The sequence below is a fragment of the Schistocerca nitens genome, chromosome 11, assembly GCF_023898315.1.
Source record: "Schistocerca nitens isolate TAMUIC-IGC-003100 chromosome 11, iqSchNite1.1, whole genome shotgun sequence".
In the NCBI taxonomy this organism is placed as follows: Eukaryota; Metazoa; Arthropoda; class Insecta; order Orthoptera; family Acrididae; genus Schistocerca; species Schistocerca nitens.
In genome coordinates this window covers 129,810,702-129,828,973 of record NC_064624.1, presented here as the reverse complement: position 1 = coordinate 129,828,973, position 18,272 = coordinate 129,810,702, and the positions used below count along the sequence as shown (strand labels likewise).

The 18,272-nt window shown below is 42.5% G+C and overlaps 1 protein-coding gene across 1 annotated transcript in view; it reads right to left on the bottom strand.

Moving 5' to 3' along the window:
• Nucleotides 1-471: 471 nt before the first annotated feature.
• LOC126213542 (poly [ADP-ribose] polymerase tankyrase-1-like) overlaps nt 472-18,272 on the bottom strand; it is a 560,647-nt gene continuing 542,846 nt past the window's right edge. Inside the window, exon 5 of the mRNA XM_049941388.1 lies at nt 472-957. Coding sequence (XP_049797345.1) covers nt 566-957 — 392 coding nt within the window. The 3' untranslated portion in view covers nt 472-565. The remainder of the gene's footprint in view (nt 958-18,272) is intronic.

Below are 18,272 nucleotides of genomic sequence, written 5' to 3'. Positions count from 1 at the left end.
CTGGCTTCTCTACCTGGACTTAGAGCAAAAATTTAGGCCGCCACTGATCAAGTTACACCTGCAATGCTACAGCGAGTTTGGGAAGAAATTGACTTCCAAAGGGATGCTAGTTTAAGGTTAAGAAAACTTAATGTGTTCTCTTACAAAGTAACACTAAACTCTGATCTGCATCTTCTTTCAATAAATTTATATGAGTTTTTAAAGTTGTAAAGCCCTTTTTGAAACAGCCTGTACTTTTCATTTACCAGATACCATGCAGTAGTTATCTTCATTTGCAGTGAAGTATTTATTTTTCAGTACTTGTTGACGTCTGCAAAGCTTAGCCCAGAAATGCATTTGAGCTTTTTTCTTATGAACAGAGGTAGTGTCATCTATTTTCAATTCGTTTTCCAGAACCTCGGTTCCCACATGGAGCTAATAGAGTACCTTCATGTACTACTTAAATGTGGATGTAAATGAGTGACTGGAGAATTAATTTTTTACATTATTTATTGAAAAATTATACAAAATAAATGTAGAGATGTGTTTAAATGTTATAGCAAAAGAATTTTTTTGACTGCATGCTTCATGATAGCATATCTGCAAGCTGCTGCTCTCTGTTCTGCATGGCTAGGTCCAGAGGTATGTGTCCGTGATCATCCCAGGCCCCTCTGTCGGCGCCCACATCGAGCAGCACAGCCGCCACCTCTGCGTGGCCCTGCCTCGCTGCATAGTGCAACGGCGTCCACCAGTACTCGTCCTTGGCGTCGGGGTCACCAGAGGAGGCGGCCAGTAGCCGCACCACAGCCGCGTGGCCGCGGTATGCAGCCCAGTGCATGGGTGTGTTCCCCCTGCTGTCTCTGGTTTCGACGTCCGCCCCACCCTCCACCAGACACTTCACCACATTCTCGTGTCCCCTCGCTGCCGCCCAGTGCAGGGCAGTCCACATGTCCTCGTCCCTCGCCTCCACATTCGCACCTGTCGCCAGAAGCGCCCTCAGCTCCTCTACTGCCCCCTCCTTAGCTGCCTCGATCAGCCTCCTGCCACACTCCTTTCCGGGAAGGCGTCTGCAACAAACAGAAATATTCCCAGAGTTTACTACAAAAACACACTCACCTAATGAAGGAACCCATCACAAACAAAAAACTCAAACAGTTCTGAATGCAGATATAATCACCTTAGACAGTAGAAAAGAGTGTCCAACACTGTTTATATTAAGGTACAGAGATTCTGTTCTACCCTACGATCAAAGTCTTCATCCCTTTTCCATTAAAAATTCCCTTATTCAGTCTCTCAAGAAACTGTGCTTCTCCTTGTTATCTGGAAGTCAGTTTATTCGACCTTAAAGCGCTATTGCTAACCAGTCGTTGACCTCTACTGAAACAAATGCTTCATACTACAGATACTAGTTATCTGTGTGTGCAGCAATCCTCCTAAAACTATTGTCGGTAACACGCCAAACAAATCACCTCTCCATGTATTTAAACATTTTCCTTAGAAGGAGCCAAAAGATTTCTGTCCAGTTACTGCCAAATTTCGTAACATAGCCTCCCCATAGCCATAGAAAAAGTTTCTCCTTCACACAAAACATGAATTTGTCGAAACATTAGGAAAACCACCAACAAACACACACACACACACACACACACACACACACGAAAACAAACACACACACACACACACACACTAACACGAAAACAAACACACACACACACGCACAAACAAACAAACAGACACACACACACACACACACACGAAAACAAACAAATGCACACACGAAAAGAAACAAACTCACACACGAAAACAAACAAATGCACACACGAAAACAAACAAAACACAAACCTGTAATTAAATTCTTGTGTGCACCACATCTCTGCTGGGTACTGCAAAACTTGCGGTCTCAGACTAAATTTATGCTTCATGCACTTTGCTAGATTATCATTACAAATCTGATCTTCCTCTAAGCAGACATCAGCTTTGTGAACACGTCTACCTCATACCACTGATGCAAGTACTGAGAAATCCATAGTATCACTTTCGTATTACAAGATCGCTATCTAGCACATAACAGCTATTTTCTGATACTGCAAACTGTGACTTGCATGCGCTATTACATAAAACATGGCAATATTTCTACAAACATCAAGTGGACAGGAACATTGTACTTTTTTTATTCTGTCAATTAAGTTATTACAGCTAATCAACCTAATATTCGCTTCCAGATACTTTATTTTCGATAAATGTTAAATGGACACAGATAGTGGTGCTACTCTGCCAACTGAAAATAGATCTCTGCAAAGATGTGTCATATACTCAAGATGAATCTCAACTTTCTGAAGATTTACATTTTACATTCCCTATCCTTTTCTATGCAATGACGAGATTGAAAACGTGAATTACGAACGACTATACACAGTTTTATAACCTGGAAGTTGTTCTGATCGCCAGAGTGCTTTACCAGGTGTGGCCATGGTGGAGGTTGGGCTGCTCCATTGGCTGTTTCTGGTGTGTACACTGGCTCACGTGAAACCAGTCTGATTTAGGGTACTAGCAATTAGCCCCAGATCTATGATATTTCGGAACTGGGGCAAAAGCTTGAAACTTTATAGTTGCCATCGCCCCCATCCCCCCCTCTCCAAGCGTTTGAGACGGGACGTCAAACATTAAAAAATCAATTTTTAAAAAATATGTTCATTTTGTAGCGCACATCTTTCTGAAGAGCTTTTATATATCAAACACATATGTTCGAGGAAATGTAAAATATGTTATTTGGTCTTAAGTATGCCAAAGTGTAATGCCACGCCTCTTCACACAGCATTCTTCTATTGCACGTCACTGTATTCACTCAGCGGAGTTCAGACGTGTATATTTTATAATGAAATCCATCAATCTATTCAGGACAGTGGAAATTAAAACGTCGTGTGGAGCCTCTCCAGCTCCCTGTCGGCAGGTTTGATATCGTGCCCCCCTTAAAAAACTCAAAAGTAACACTGGATGAGGTTATCTGTAACCGGGAGAATACGAACTCTTCAGAGAAATTTGCACTCTTTGTTACCTATTATCAAATAACTCTCTGTTTTGTGTGACAAAAATAAATACGGGAAATGTAAAACCAGTCAAGACGAGAGACAAGCAAGACAGTTCACATTTTTTCAATCTGTAGGTCCCAACATCTTTTTCTCTCTCTCATCTTGCTGCAGCTTTACACGGCATGCTTTCCTTTCTACGAAAGGATCTATTACCTCATCAAATTTCGGCAAAGGTTTGCCACGTGGTAAATCAAAATGTCGTTGTCTAATACTAAAAAAGCTGTTGACATGAATAGTACCAAAGACTGATATGGTTTCTCGATATGAGTACATATTTTGGCACTGTATGCTAGATAAAACGAAATAGACTTTTCAAATATTGCAGCAATTGTAATGCACGCCAAATACGTGAGACTGTTTTGGCACAAATAGTAATTTTTGTACAACTCATTTACATAAATAACTCATTTACATAAATATCATGACAGAATATAGTTCACAAAGTACCAATATTGCTGCTGTTGTTGTCGTCGTCTTCAGTTCTGAGGACAGTTTGCTGCAGCTCTCCATGCTACTCTATCCTGTGCAAGCTTCTTCACCTCCCAGTACCTACTGCAATCTACATCCAAATCTACTTAGTGTATTCATCTCTCTGTCTCCTACCATTTTTACCCTCCACACTGCCCTCAGATACTAAATTGGTGATCCCTTGATACTTCAGAAGGTGTCCTTCTAACAGATCCCTTCTTCTGGTCAAGCTGTGCCACAAATTCCTCTTCTCCCAATTCTATTCAATACTTCCTCATTAGTTATGTGATCTACCCATCTAATCTTCAGCATTCTTCTGTAGCACTGCATTTCGAAAGCTTCTATTCTCTTCCTTTCCAAACTATTTATCGTCCATGTTTCACTTCCATCATGGCTACACTCCATACAAATACTTTCAGAAAACACTTCCTAGCACTTAAATCTATACTCAATGTTAACAAATTTCTCTTTTTCAAAAAATCTTTCCTTGCCATTGCCAGCCTACATTTTACATCCTCTGTACTTCGACCATCATCAGTTATTTTGCTCCCCAAATAGCAAAACTCATCTACTACTTTAAGTGTCATCTCCTAATCTAGTTCCTCAACATGACCTGATTTGATTCAACTATATTCCATTATAATAGTTTTGGTTTTGTTGATGTTCGTCTTATATCCTCCTTTCAAGACATTGTTCCAAAATACTAAATGCCTAATAGGACTACTACAGGCAAAAAGTTTTAAGTTAGGAAACAGTTTCACATTTCATTCAAACGCTCCTGTTTCTCAAGCATGAGATCGAAAAGTAGTTGTACGGAATTTTTTACATTAATTTTGAATCGTTATATTCTTCCATATAATGTGTGTGATGTCCCCATTTCTTCCCCTTTCTCGTTCTGACAATCAATCTTGTCAGTAATTCGATAACTATTGCTACCACCATCAAAACGTATTCTCCGGTGAACTTCACCAATCCTGCCAGAATCACCAGTTCAGTTATCCTACGTTTATTCTCCAGTTAGGTGTTATTACCCGTTCGTACAACGTGTTTTCCGCGCTATTTCGAGAACAGAACTTAAGCGGACGCTAACCGAGGACTGTTCAAGCGGCCCTTAGTGGTGTAGCGACCTGGTAAAAATTTTCTTCCAAAATTTCATTTTCTTGGAAACACTGAGGTATAATATGTAACCTTTCTTACCTGTAATTCCCATTAGTCGTTCATCTCCACTCTGGTAGTCTGAATTTATGGATTTCGCAAGTAATTACAACAAAGCTGATCATTCGTAAGTCAGTCACCCACATAAACCGCGACTGGCATTTAATCTTTCGGGTTAATTCGGCTCAGATCGTGTAGCTCCGTCCATTTAATCTTTCGGGTTAATTCGGCTCAGATCGTGTAGCTCCGTCCCCTTTTGTATGCGGGACAGTTTTCATTCAAAAATCATTATTCGTTCAGAAAGCAACTTAGAATATGTTTGAAAACCAACAGCGATATGTTTTAAAACCATACAAATAATCGATAGAGCGACATGAGCTGGCTGCCAGGTGGTTTGTGAAACAAGGCTTTCTTTACTTCAAAATTATGAATTTGGCGCCCTATGAAATTGCCACCTGGGGCAGATTCTCTGGCTTGCCCACCCTTTCCCCCTAGATCTGGGCCTGCTGACTATGATGGTATTTCATTGTAGACCACAGAAAGCAAGCCTGTGTGAAAGTCCAGTTGAAACAGCATAGAACTGTGAGTGAGTCAGTCCCTAACATGTGGAATCAGAAGCTTTGGTATGCTTTACCTACATCTACATGTATACCTTGCAAATCAGTGTGGAGCGCGTGGCAGAGGGTACATCCCAGTGTACCACTTATGGTTTTTCCCATTTCGTTCACGTTTGGAGTTTGAGAAGTTATTTTTAAGTGTGTGTGTGTGTGTGTGTGTGTGTGTGTGTGTGTGTGTGGTGATTAATCTTTTCTTCAAGATCCCTACTGCAGTGGTACACAGGAGACTGGAGTATATTCTCAGTATTATAGTTTAAAGCCGGATCTATAAACTCTGTAAGTAGGCTTGCTCAGGAAAGAGACAAACTATCCTCAGGAGTCTGCCAATTTAGTTTCACACTTCCCCATAGATGAAACAGACCTGTGACCTTTCATGCTACCGTGCTCTGTATACATTCAACACCTCCCGTTAGCTGTATTAGTATCGGTCCTGCATACTTGAGCCATATTGTAGGATGGGCTACACAAGTGATTGCAAGGAATCGCCTTTGTAGACTGATTTCATTTCCCTAGTATTCTACCAATAAATCTAAGTCTACCACCCACTAGACCCATGACTGAGCCTACATTATTACAGTTCATACCCCCCTACACAGTGCTACTACCACGTCTGTGACTCATTCGTATTATATTCATAGATACAGAGATTTTTGTGTGTCAGCTCGCCTGCTTAGATGGGTGGTACTGTGCTTACCTCCCATTTAAGTGGGCCCGGGTTGGATTCTTGGCTGGGTTGGAGATTTTCTCCACTCGTGGACTGGCTATTCTGTTATCATTTCATCCGCATCACCGGTGCGCAAGTCGCCCAATGTGGCGTCGAATGAAATAAGACTTGCACTTGGCGGCCGAAATTCCCTTGAGGGGGTAAACTGGCCAACGATGCCATACGCCATTTTCTTTTTGTGTGTCATAATGATATTGGACAGTAACAGCAATGGTAACGATCAGTGAAATTTGATTATGATAACTTACCACATACTCTCATTACTGAAGTGCATTTTCTGGGACCTACTCTGCTAATTACTAACTACTAATTAAAATTAGCAGCTCATTCTCCACACCAGTCGGTGTGCGAGCCCCCCCCCCCCCCCCACTGCTCCATTCCAATAGATTTTCAGGATGGTGCAGATACCGGAAGTCTACATTCTCTACACTGGGACATCCATATGAGCTGTTCAGTGCCTCAGTGTTTTGGGCTGTTCGTAGAGTTGGAGGTATACTTGGCAAAGGCCTGGAGACGGAGGAGAATACCTGTTGGATTACATCATGGCCAGACAGATTCTGAAATCAGATACTGAATTGTGAGGAATATGTGGGAGGAGATGTAGACTCTGATGACATTTTTATTGTGATAATGAGTGAACTGAAGCTTAACGAAACCGTCAATAGGATTCAGTTTGCAAATGAATGGGACTCTACAGTAGTGAGGAGTAAAACGCGAATCGGAAGTTCAATGAAACTTAAGATAATGCGACAACGAATACCGAAACTAGAAATTCAATCGAACAAGAGTGGACTTCTCTAAAAGGAGAAATCACAGGAGATGGCAGGTACAAGAAAAGGAACTGAAAAAATGCTGGCGAATGTGAAGTCCACTGAAATTGATTGACAAAATAAGAAAATATAACAATATTCACGAAAAGACAAGAAAACTGTGGTATAACCCGCTAAGGAATGAAATCTATAGGTAGGTCACGACAAATAAAGCAAACTAGATGAAGGAAAAATTAGATGAAATCGAAAAATAAGTAGGAAGGGCAGTTTCAGCACAAAGCAAACTCGAAACAACCTTTTGTGAAATTAAAAGTGAGGGTTTCAACAAACTAATAATAGAAAGGAATTCCATTAGTATACGCAGAGAAGAGAAAGGATGGATGGAAATAGTACATTGCACCTCTATGAGGGGGAGAAACTATTGGATGACATGATAGACGGAGAAATGGAAGACGAATTGGAAACATAACTTTCAGAAAAATATCATCCAGACGCTCCAGAAGCGACATGTTTGGCACAATGAGCTAAACAGCTCATGTATAGGAATTACTGACAACAATATGCAGAAGAATGGACAGAAAGCTAAAAATCTAGTAGAGGATAACGAGTTTGGGTTTAGTAAAGGTAAAACACCCAGAGAGGTAGATACGACATGGAGGCAAGAGTTAAAAAGCAAGGAACCTTCATTTTATTTGTCGACATTTAAAAAGTCTTTGAGAATGTAAAATGGTGCAACACATACGGCATTCTAAAAAAAACCTAATTATAAGATATATGGAAAGTCAGGCAGTATACAATATGGTATGCACTATAATCAACAGGGAAAAATAAGAACGGAAGAAAGAGGTACTGTGATTAAAAAAAGTGCAGGACAGGGATGCAGTGGTTCTTCCCAGTTGTTTAAAGTGAACATCAATGATGGATGGTGGAACAGAAGAAAGTTCCAGGAACGGAATTAAAATCCTAAGGGAAAGGTTTCCGCTGATACGATTCGCTAATGCCATTGCTGTGTACCACGAAAGAGCGAAAGAATTATAAGAGCTGTTAAGTGGAATGAACACTTTAATGAGCACAGGATTAGGATTTATAAACGAAAGGAAAAGTGAAGTATTGGCAGTAGGAGAAATAACATGGGTGGCCAATTTAATATTAAAATTAGGGGCCACAAAGTAGACGAATTGAGGGGATTCTACTACACTGGAAGCAAACAGACATAAGAGACGAAGCGAAGTTGTTACAAACAGTAATGTAGCACAGGAAAATAGGGCATTCATCGAAAAACAAGGCCTCTAAGTCTTAATTTGGGGAAGAAATATTTGAGAATGTTCGTTTGGAACACAGTATTGTATGAAAATGAATCACGAATTGTGGGGAAAATATGGAAAGAAGAGAATGAGTGCATTCAAAATGGGGTGCTATAGAAGGACTTTGAAAATTAGGTGAATTCGTAAGAGAGGAACTAAGTTCTCTGCAGAATAGCTGAGAACAGCAATATGTGGAAACCAGTGACATGAAAAAGGAATAGGGTGATAGGACTTGTGCAAAGACATCAGCGAATAACTTGCACTGTACTACAGAAAGCTGTAAAGGATAATAAACAGGGGAAGACAGATTGGAATTGTATGGTACTTGAGGGAGCTGTGGAGGGTAAAAACAACAGGGAAAGACGGAGATTTCAATGGCATGAAGGATAAACACAATAGGGAGAGAGAGATTGCAATGGAATGGTACGACAGGGAGATGTTATCGAGAACAACAAGATAGAGATTGGAATACATACGACAAATAACTAAGGACGGTGGGTAAAAATCACACGCTACAGTAAAGAGACTGACAACTCACCGTCCCAGAAATTCAGGAGGGGAATTCGCCAGTCTAAATCTGTTGCTGAAACACCCAGAAACATCAACTACAGTGGGTGGAGAATCTGGTATGCATACTATGTGTCGTTGCCAAACTACGCCAGTGCGACCGGGGTGATCCACACCCTGAGATGGCGAGGTGGAAAAGGCTTCTGATTTTATTCCTGAGCAGTGCATTTCTTGTTACTAGCGGAAATATAACGCGTAACTCTAGCACGCTTGCTCCTCTCTCATTCCAGCGACCCCATATTGTTTCGTTACTCCGTGTTCAATGCAGCATTCCAATACCGCGTGATTATTATATATTCATCGCTTTTTATATACGAAGTTAGCTGTTCATTGTTGTCATATACTCGTCCTGTCACTAAACTTTCCGCACGTGATGCTGCATTATTGTTGACATCGGTTTGGAGATTGTGATGACAAATCACTGGACTGTTCACAATAACTCACTGTTTGCCCTATCTTCCTATTCATACCTAACCTTTCATGATACAACTCTCTCATCCTGTTCACATATTCCGTTATTCGTCTTTCACTTCACTGAGCACGACTAAATCTAGTGTGGCCAATTACATTTACTTTTTCGATCTTCTACCATCCCTACGACATAATGGTGGTGGTGGTGTGTGTGTGTGTGTGTGTGTATGTGATGAAGAATGTTTGCAATTTATGATACTGTGGAGTGTAAGGTGTTTTCTGAGCTTCCTATTAATGTGCACACAGGCGGCGTGAATGCTGAATTCTAAGAGGAATTGATGTTAAGCATACAAGAAAAGAGCACTGTATTAATGTATGATGTGAAATTGTGCTTATACTGGAACAGTCAAATATTTTATTTTTATTATTATTGAAATTTTACGCATCTGTAGCATTTTAAAAGTAAATCAATTTAAGTTTGGGAGGGCAGGGTGTGAAGAATGCACCAAAAGGGTGTGAAGTATTCTGCAGAGAATGATCTTATGTCATCAGTAACAACAAGAATCTGATGTACATAATTAAGAATAGAAGAGGTGGGAAAAAAATCAGCCAGCGAGTTTCAAACCAAAGGTTTATTTAGCGCTTGGTCCAGGTTACGATATTTCTAAAAAAATCTTCTTCAGAATAAGTCGGTCCTATAAACGTATACAAACGGTCACAAACTATTTTTACGTATCTAACAAAATATCAATAATCGCGAAATATTTGTAAGGTAAGTGTACTCAATAGTTACACCACAGGGTGGTAAATTACATTAGCTGAAGCTGAGCGGCTATTGCCTAATACATAATTGATGTGAAAACGAGAAACATCACATACCATGGCTTAGGGGCAGCAGCCAGAATAAATTCAGCGTATGTCAGAATAAATGCACAAATTTATTCGCCCATTGGTAAAGGCTCTTGTCTGTATAAAATTATAACGTGAGTCCAAAGGATAAAATATTTGGTAACCTAAGTATTCAGCATTTCAGAGAAAGGTCAACTGTTCACAAGTACAGGCTCAATCGATGACGAAAATTTGGGGTGCGGAGGGTGCTAAATACATGTGCGTAAGAAGTACGCTTGGATTGCGTTCAGTAACAGCATTTTACATTAAAGTAAGAATGAAAATTTCCACTACCAGGCTACTAACAAGCGATAAATTTACAGATATACATTACGCATAAAATCTCTAACACATTTGCTGACAGAGTAGTACTGTATGTAAATTCAGCGTGCAGAAGAGAGTTCTATTTACAAAGCACCACTGTTACAAATACATGGGTAAGGAGCAAAGACAATGTCACTAAAAAGAGAAACTTGCGCTTAACACTACGGAAGCTTAAGCAATAAGGAAAAATTGGAATACTGCGTCTTGCTGGTAGCAATTAACGTAATTTTACATTAAAGCAAAATGACACTCTCTTATAGAAGACTAGTGATAAGCAATACTCTTAGAGGTATGCATTAAATACAAAATTATCTGTGAAACATGTATGCAGCAGAGTGAGACTGTAGAAGATAAGAATTCTATTAGAAAAAATTGCTTCTGTTTCGGAAAAGTGGAGGAAAGAATAAAATGGATAAAGGTACAACATAAAAAAATGAGAATCTTCTGCTTAACTGTACCAATTCAGTTTTTCTTTTCGGAATGCCAACTGTAGGAACATGTGATGAAAAAGCCATGAAAAACGAAACCCAGTGATATGAAATGTCAGTAGCTCAACAATAGAGAAAAAAATATTTTGAAGATAGCGGCGCACATTCGCCGATGTTAGCGGAGATCGGTAAACACGTCTTAACGTGTCCGCGAGCGGTATTTTAAAGCCAGCAAGGGAGTGCTCACTCGCGTATTACAACTGATAGTTCAAAATGTTACCGTCTCTCTAACAGGATGTTTATAAATTTAAAGTTGTTCTAGTAAATCTAATTTTCAGTCTTATTTTCTTACGTAAAATTACGGTTTCTTCTAATTACCTTGGAGAATGGTGCAAGGTGGCTATTTTTTGATGGCGTTATTGAATGTGTTAATATTTGTAAAGGAAAATGTTGTATTTGAAGAAATATGGTCAGAGAAGTAGTTGTTAGGCAACGGTATCTGTGTCTGCGATGGCAGCACAGTGGAGTCGTAGAATCTTTGAAAGTCAGTTGTGGATAGCTGCGGGGTTCGTTGAGTGTGCAGTGTAATGCATGGACACACTTTTGGACCTGTGTGAACTGGAGATTTATTACGAGGAGGAATGATGACTCAGAACAAAGGCTGGATAGCATACGGACATAAAAAATGTTTTGAAACGAAGAACAAGGTATTATTTGATGAGATAAAAGGTTTATTTTTATTTTTCTAGGCTTGTGTTGATGGTCCACTTCCCCATCGTCACGGTCTAGTTTTTGATAATTATTCTATTGATTGATCTTCTGACTTAATTTACGGTACCATGGAAGTTAGTAAATGAATTTTCATATTAGAGGTTATAACTGGTTTCTTTGACAGGTTCCCTCCTAACTGAAATTTCTGTACTTAAAGGTTAAGTTATATATATATATATATATATAGTTAAGGCTCACAGGCCATTTGACCATCTTCTTCTGTGCGGATGCACAAACAGTGCCCGAACTCTTACGGGAATCGGCAACAAGCCGCGAGTAATGAGTATAATGGGCGGGGGCACTACGAATATAGTGCGGGACAATAAGTTGGGAATGTGGGTCTCACGGGAGGCGTGCCAGAGATAAGTCCCTGCAGTCGCACTGTCCTCTGTGTCTTCGGTGGCTCAGATGGATAGAGCGTCTGCCATGTAAGCAGGGGATCCCGGGTTCGAGTCCCTCCGGGGAACACATTTTCAACTGTGCATGTTAACATACCAGCGCCTGTATGGAGCTAGGGGTACTCATTTCATTGTTAACTCATGTGTTTCATTGGCTCACTCTGTCAAGATTATCAACCCAATTTCCCTGGACCAACTATAGTTAGTTTTAAGCAGGATTTTTTCAGTTGTTGCTGAGTCTTGCTGTGTTGCTGTTTCTGCCAGTACTTCATTTTGCAGGTGAGATTCATAATGTGTGATTGTTTCGTTTCCTTTGCGCAATGTAGGTTCTGTCAGTCTCTTTATTTTACAAGAGCCGTATGTCAGTGGAGAAATTTTGGTGTTTCAGGTTGCAGTGTTATACAGGTCGACATTACTTTTTTTATACAGTTACGTTTTTTTTTCTTGAACAGTTCGCACTGATCATGTCTACTGAGCGTGAAACTATTGGTTTGCTTATTTATTTGCTTATGAATAAGATCCGTTTTCAGAAACACAGCATTCTCTTCAGTTTCGTGCAAGTGAAGTGGCTTTGATTTAACGGCACATTTAGGCTGTCAGTCCACAGTCCCGGGTTTGTATTCACAATAAAACACACACACACACACACACACACATACACTCCTGGAAATTGAAATAAGAACACTGTGAATTCATTGTCCCAGGAAGGGGAAACTTTATTGACACATTCCTGGGGTCAGATACATCACATGATCACACTGACAGAACCACAGGCACATAGACACAGGCAACAGAGCATGCACAATGTCGGCACTAGTACAGTGTATATCCACCTTTCGCAGCAATGCAGGCTGCTATTCTCCCATGGAGACGACCGTAGAGATGCTGGATGTAGTCCTGTGGAACGGCTTGCCATGCCATTTCCACCTGGCGCCTCAGTTGGACCAGCGTTCGTGCTGGACGTGCAGACCGTGTGAGACGACGCTTCATCCAGTCCCAGACATGCTCAATGGGGGACAGATCCGGAGATCTTGCTGGCCAGGGTAGTTGACTTACACCTTCTAGAGCACGTTGGGTGGCACGGGATACATGCGGACGTGCATTGTCCTGTTGGAACAGCAAGTTCCCTTGCCGGTCTATGAATGGTAGAACGATGGGTTCGATGACGGTTTGGATGTACCGTGCACTATTCAGTGTCCCCTCGACGATCACCAGTGGTGTACGGCCAGTGTAGGAGATCGCTCCCCACACCATGATGCCTGGTGTTGGCCCTGTGTGCCTCGGTCGTATGCAGTCCTGATTGTGGCGCTCACCTGCACGGCGCCAAACACGCATACGACCATCATTGGCACCAAGGCAGCAGCGACTCTCATCGCTGAAGACGACACGTCTCCATTCGTCCCTCCATTCACGCCTGTCGCGACACCACTGGAGGCGGGCTGCACGATGTTGGGGCGTGAGCGGAAGACGGCCTAACGGTGTGCGGGACCGTAGCCCAGCTTCATGGAGACGGTTGCGAATGGTCCTCGACGATACCCCAGGAGCAACAGTGTCCCTAATTTGCTGGGAAGTGGCGGTGCGGTCCCCTACGGCACTGCGTAGGATCCTACGGTCTTGGCGTGCATCCGTGCGTCGCTGCGGTCCGGTCCCAGGTCGACGGGCACGTGCACCTTCCGCCGACCACTGGCGACAACATCGATGTCCTGTGGAGACCTCACGCCCCACGTGTTGAGCAATTCGGCGGTACATCCACCCGGCCTCCCGCATGCCCACTATACGCCCTCGCTCAAAGTCCGTCAACTGCACATACGGTTCACGTCCACGCTGTCGCGGCATGCTACCAGTGTTAAAGACTGCGATGGAGCTCCGTATGCCACGGCAAACTGGCTGACACTGACGGCGGCGGTGCACAAATGCTGCGCAGCTAGCGCCATTCGACGGCCAACACCGCGGTTCCTGGTGTGTCCGCTGTGCCGTGCGTGTGATCATTGCTTGTACAGCCCTCTCGCAGTGTCCGGAGCAAGTATGGTGGGTCTGACACACCGGTGTCAATGTGTTCTTTTTTCCATTTCCAGGAATATATATATATATATATATATATATATATATATATATATATATATATATATATATATATATATATATATATATATATATATATATATATCATCAGTTATCTGCTATAATAGCAGGTCCTTTGCCTCTCCATTTTCTGCAATCCATTGCTTCCTTCTCAAGGCTGCTGTATGTTCTACCGTCCATCATGTCATCCAGTATCTGGAATCTCTTCCTTCCTCGCTTCCTTTTCCCTTCTACATAACCTTCTAAAACTGTTTTTATCAGTCCGTCGTTCTTTCTTAATATATGTCCAATCCAATTGCTTTTTCTTCTCTTTATTACATGTAGTAACTGTCTTTTCTCTCCCACTCTTCTCAGTACCTCTTCATTTCTTACGCTGTCCATCCAACTTATTCTTTCCATCTTCCACCATGTCCAGATCTCAAAAGCCTCCAGCCTTTCTCCGCCTTTTTTCTTCATAGTCCATGTTTCAGCGCCATATAGAAGAACACTCCATACAAGACATTTTATGAGTCTCTTTCTGAGTTCTCTGTCCAGACCGCTGCAGAAGATTCTCCTTTTCTTATAAAACGCCTCCTTTGCCATTCCTATCCTTATTTTAATTTCTGTGGTGCACTTCCAGTCGGTGTCTATCCTGCTTCCAAGATACTTAAAATTTTGCACCTGTTCTAGTGTTTCTCCATTCAGCACAATTTTTATTTCCTTATTTCCTCCTATTGCCAATACTATTGTTTTATTTGTGTTAATTTTCATTCCATATTTTTTCCGTTGGTTGCAATGGTGTCCACCAAATCCTGTAATTCTTTTTCCCCTGTGGCTAGAAGGACCATGTCATCAGCAAATCTCAAACACCCTACTCTTCTTCCTCCAATTTCTAATCCTTTGTCATCTAATGAGCATTGGTCAATCATATTTTCCAAGTACAGGCTGAAAAGAGTAGGTATATATATATATATATATATATACGCACAAATGTAAGAGTGCGAAAAACAGGTGAGCATATTATGCTGCCAGGATGAGACTTTCACTCTGCAGCGGAGTGTGCGCTGATATGAAACTTCCTGGCAGATTAAAACTGTGTGCAGGACCGAGACTCGAACTCAGGACCTTTGCCTTTCGCAGGCAAGTGCTCTACCGACTGAGCTACCCAAGCACGACTCACGCCCCGTCCTCACAGCTTTACTTCTGCCAGTACCTCGTCTCCTAGCTTCCAAACTTTACAGAAACTCTCCTGCGAACCTTGCAGAACTAGCACTTCTGGAAGAAAGGATCTCATTCCGGAAACATACCTCAGGCTGTGGCTAAGCCATATCTCCGCAATATCCTTTCTTCCAGGAGTGCTAGTTCTGCAAGGTTCGCAGGAGAGCCTCTGTAAAGTTTGTAAGGTAGGAGACGAGATACTGGCAGAAGTAAAGCTGTGAGGACGGGGCGTGAGTCATGCTCGGGTAGCTCAGTCGGTAGAGCACTTGCCAGTGAAAGGCAAAGGTCCCGAGTTCGAGCCTCGGTCTGGCACACAGTTTTAATCTGCCAGGAAGTTTCATGTTACGCCGTGCTTACCTGTATTCTGCCGACGGCTCACCGAGCAGCCGACTCACTTCGGCCACTTCATCAGGGTGGTTGAGGACTGCATCGGCCCAGCCCTGTGTGGCTAACACCTGCAAGTTGGCCTTTATGAAGGCGACAGCGGCCTCTGTGAGGCTGAGACGCGAGTGCCCGACTGCCAGCACCGCTGTGGCTGCCGCGTTCTCCACTGTCAGCTGAGCGGCCAGCTCCCGCTCACAGTCTCCCTTCAGCCCGGGGACACAGTCGGTGTCCGCAGCTGCCAGTAGAGTGGCCGTACTGGACAGCCGGGGGGCCCGGAGGGAATACACGTAGGCCGGCAGCTCCCGGAGTGCCCGACCCTCCACGTCGGGGACCGCGACCTCTCCGCCGCTGGCCTCCGGTGTGTCGTGCTGGAACGCGGCAGCCAACACGGGGCTCCCGCCTGCCTGGAGACGCGTGTCGCCCGCCACCAGCGCCACCTCCTCACTGTCCCCCCTGCCTGCGGCCGCAGCCTCCTGCATCTCTTTGGCAGCTGCCATTGTGGACAGTTCTGAAACAAAATTAGAGTCATATTAATACTGTCAGCTGCCGACGGGCGTTGATATATATCGACGGGGACAGGTGAAAATGTGTGCCCCGACCGGGACTCGGGATCTCCTGCTTACATGGCACATGCTCTATCCATCCTTTTTTTTGTAATTGATATGTGTAATCACACCTCCATACTTATCAAGAAGGACACTTACTTGTCAATCACATCGCGACTACGGGCAGCATGGGGTTCACGCCTGAGCCTCAGGACGTGCGCTACCAGCGCATGTCGGGTGTTTCAAGCGTCAACTTCGCGTCTTAATATCTCGGGATGTAATGGGAATATTGCGATGCAATCAACGCCATTGTGTATGTGCTTTGTCATGTTATGGATTGCTGACGAAAAAATATAGGAGGTCCATTTAAAAAAACATAAGTTTGTGTTAAAAAACACATATGCTTTCGTTTTAGAATGTTTACAAATATGTACATTCATGGACCCCAGCCCTACATTGATACCGGTGAAAGTCGTTTTCCAATAGCTGTTATTGTTCCAGAGATATTTTGGGTGGACAAGATAGCTGGGACAAACCGCTCAAAGGCAAGATGACGGGTAGGGCAGGGGTCAACACACGAAGCCTGGCCATCACCAGGAAGAGGATGTAGTGGGTTGGTCTATGTTGTTTTATTTATTTATTTCTTTAATTTTTTCTTTTTTTTTAAATTTTTTATAACATTTTAAATTTTTTGTATTTATGGATTTATTTTGGTTTCATTACAAAAAGGATCCTAACAACCGTCGTAGTTGAGCGTCCGAGTCGTCTTCTCGTCTGTTGGGTTCCCCCATAATCCGTCCGTAGAGGATCAATATGCTCCAGGATTCTTCTTCATTTTCATCGTCTCATACCCGGAACGCTCCAGTGAGCAGGAGGATCCATAAATAATGAACCTAAATAATTTGCGAATAGGGTTCTTTACTTTGGGTATATAAGTATATAGTTCTGAAACAAGTCGTCAGTGAACAGGGCTTTGCCCTTATGCAGTACCCACAGTCGCACGTAGACTTGTGACAAGCAACAAACAGCTGGCAAATGTAACCTGTTACCAAGTAAGTTACAACACTGTGTTATGCTTCTGTTTCAGGCAGATGCCACAGGTGTACAGCTACAGATCTTGAACAACACAATATCAGCTGTTGTGCAAGAGTAAAAGTACACAGTAACACCCTAACTTTTGACACCTAGCGGATTTATTGGTTAGTTTTCTTCGAATGCTGTTAAATGTAACCTAGAAGCGGTAATCTGAAATACGTCGCACTGAATCTATTGTGCTGTATTGGTAAAATCTGGCATCAGGGTCGTGAGCACACCATCGGTTGGGCCAATTTTAAGGAGCTTTTGCTCCAAATACATACAGAGTCGATAAACAATGTGTACAGTTCATGGCATGCACAGCTAGCCTTTACCATACAAGTTTACGTCAATGCCACCAGGTGCTAGCACATTCCTTAGATATGCCAATTCACTCACTACATAGTAAAGTTAGATCAGACATCAGTATGTGTTATTTATACTGACAGAAAAACCTATATGGTGGCTTTCTGAGTAAGTTTTGGATTGTATCATACAGTAATCAATTGTAGCGCTGAGAACCGCAAAGCACACTGAGCCGTGTATCGACTCGTGCTACACCTTGCGTTTAAATTGCATTGGTTTTCCTTTTCTTCTTTGACATGTTTGTTTGATATGTTGTCTGTCATTGAGTGGCTGCTTGGTTGGCTTTTCACTCCGCTATCGATATCTGCGTTTTTGTTTTTGGGAAACTGCTATGGAGGAAGTGAGATCTTTGACCGGTGGTAACTTCCTGTGGTGGCGCGGAAGTGGGGCGGGGGGGGGGGGGAGGTGCGCTCAGAGCAAAGACCTTGTAAAAAATAACTAGACTCACTGATGGCGCTGCAGTCGCGGGATAATTTGAACCTTCAGCTGGACGCCATTATAGTGGTTGTAGTCTGATGTGTTGTGTAGTACTGTTGTTTATGAAGACCCTGATTCAACGTTGTATATTTGTTGGGACGTACATACAGTATTTGTTACTCGTAATTCTACTGTCTGTACGTTCCAATCAAAAGAAGTACAATGTGAAGAGTCGTGCAGCGATTAATTTTTTTTTTTTTTTTTTTCCACTATGGGACTTAACTGCTGTGGTCATCAGTCCCCTAGAACTTAGA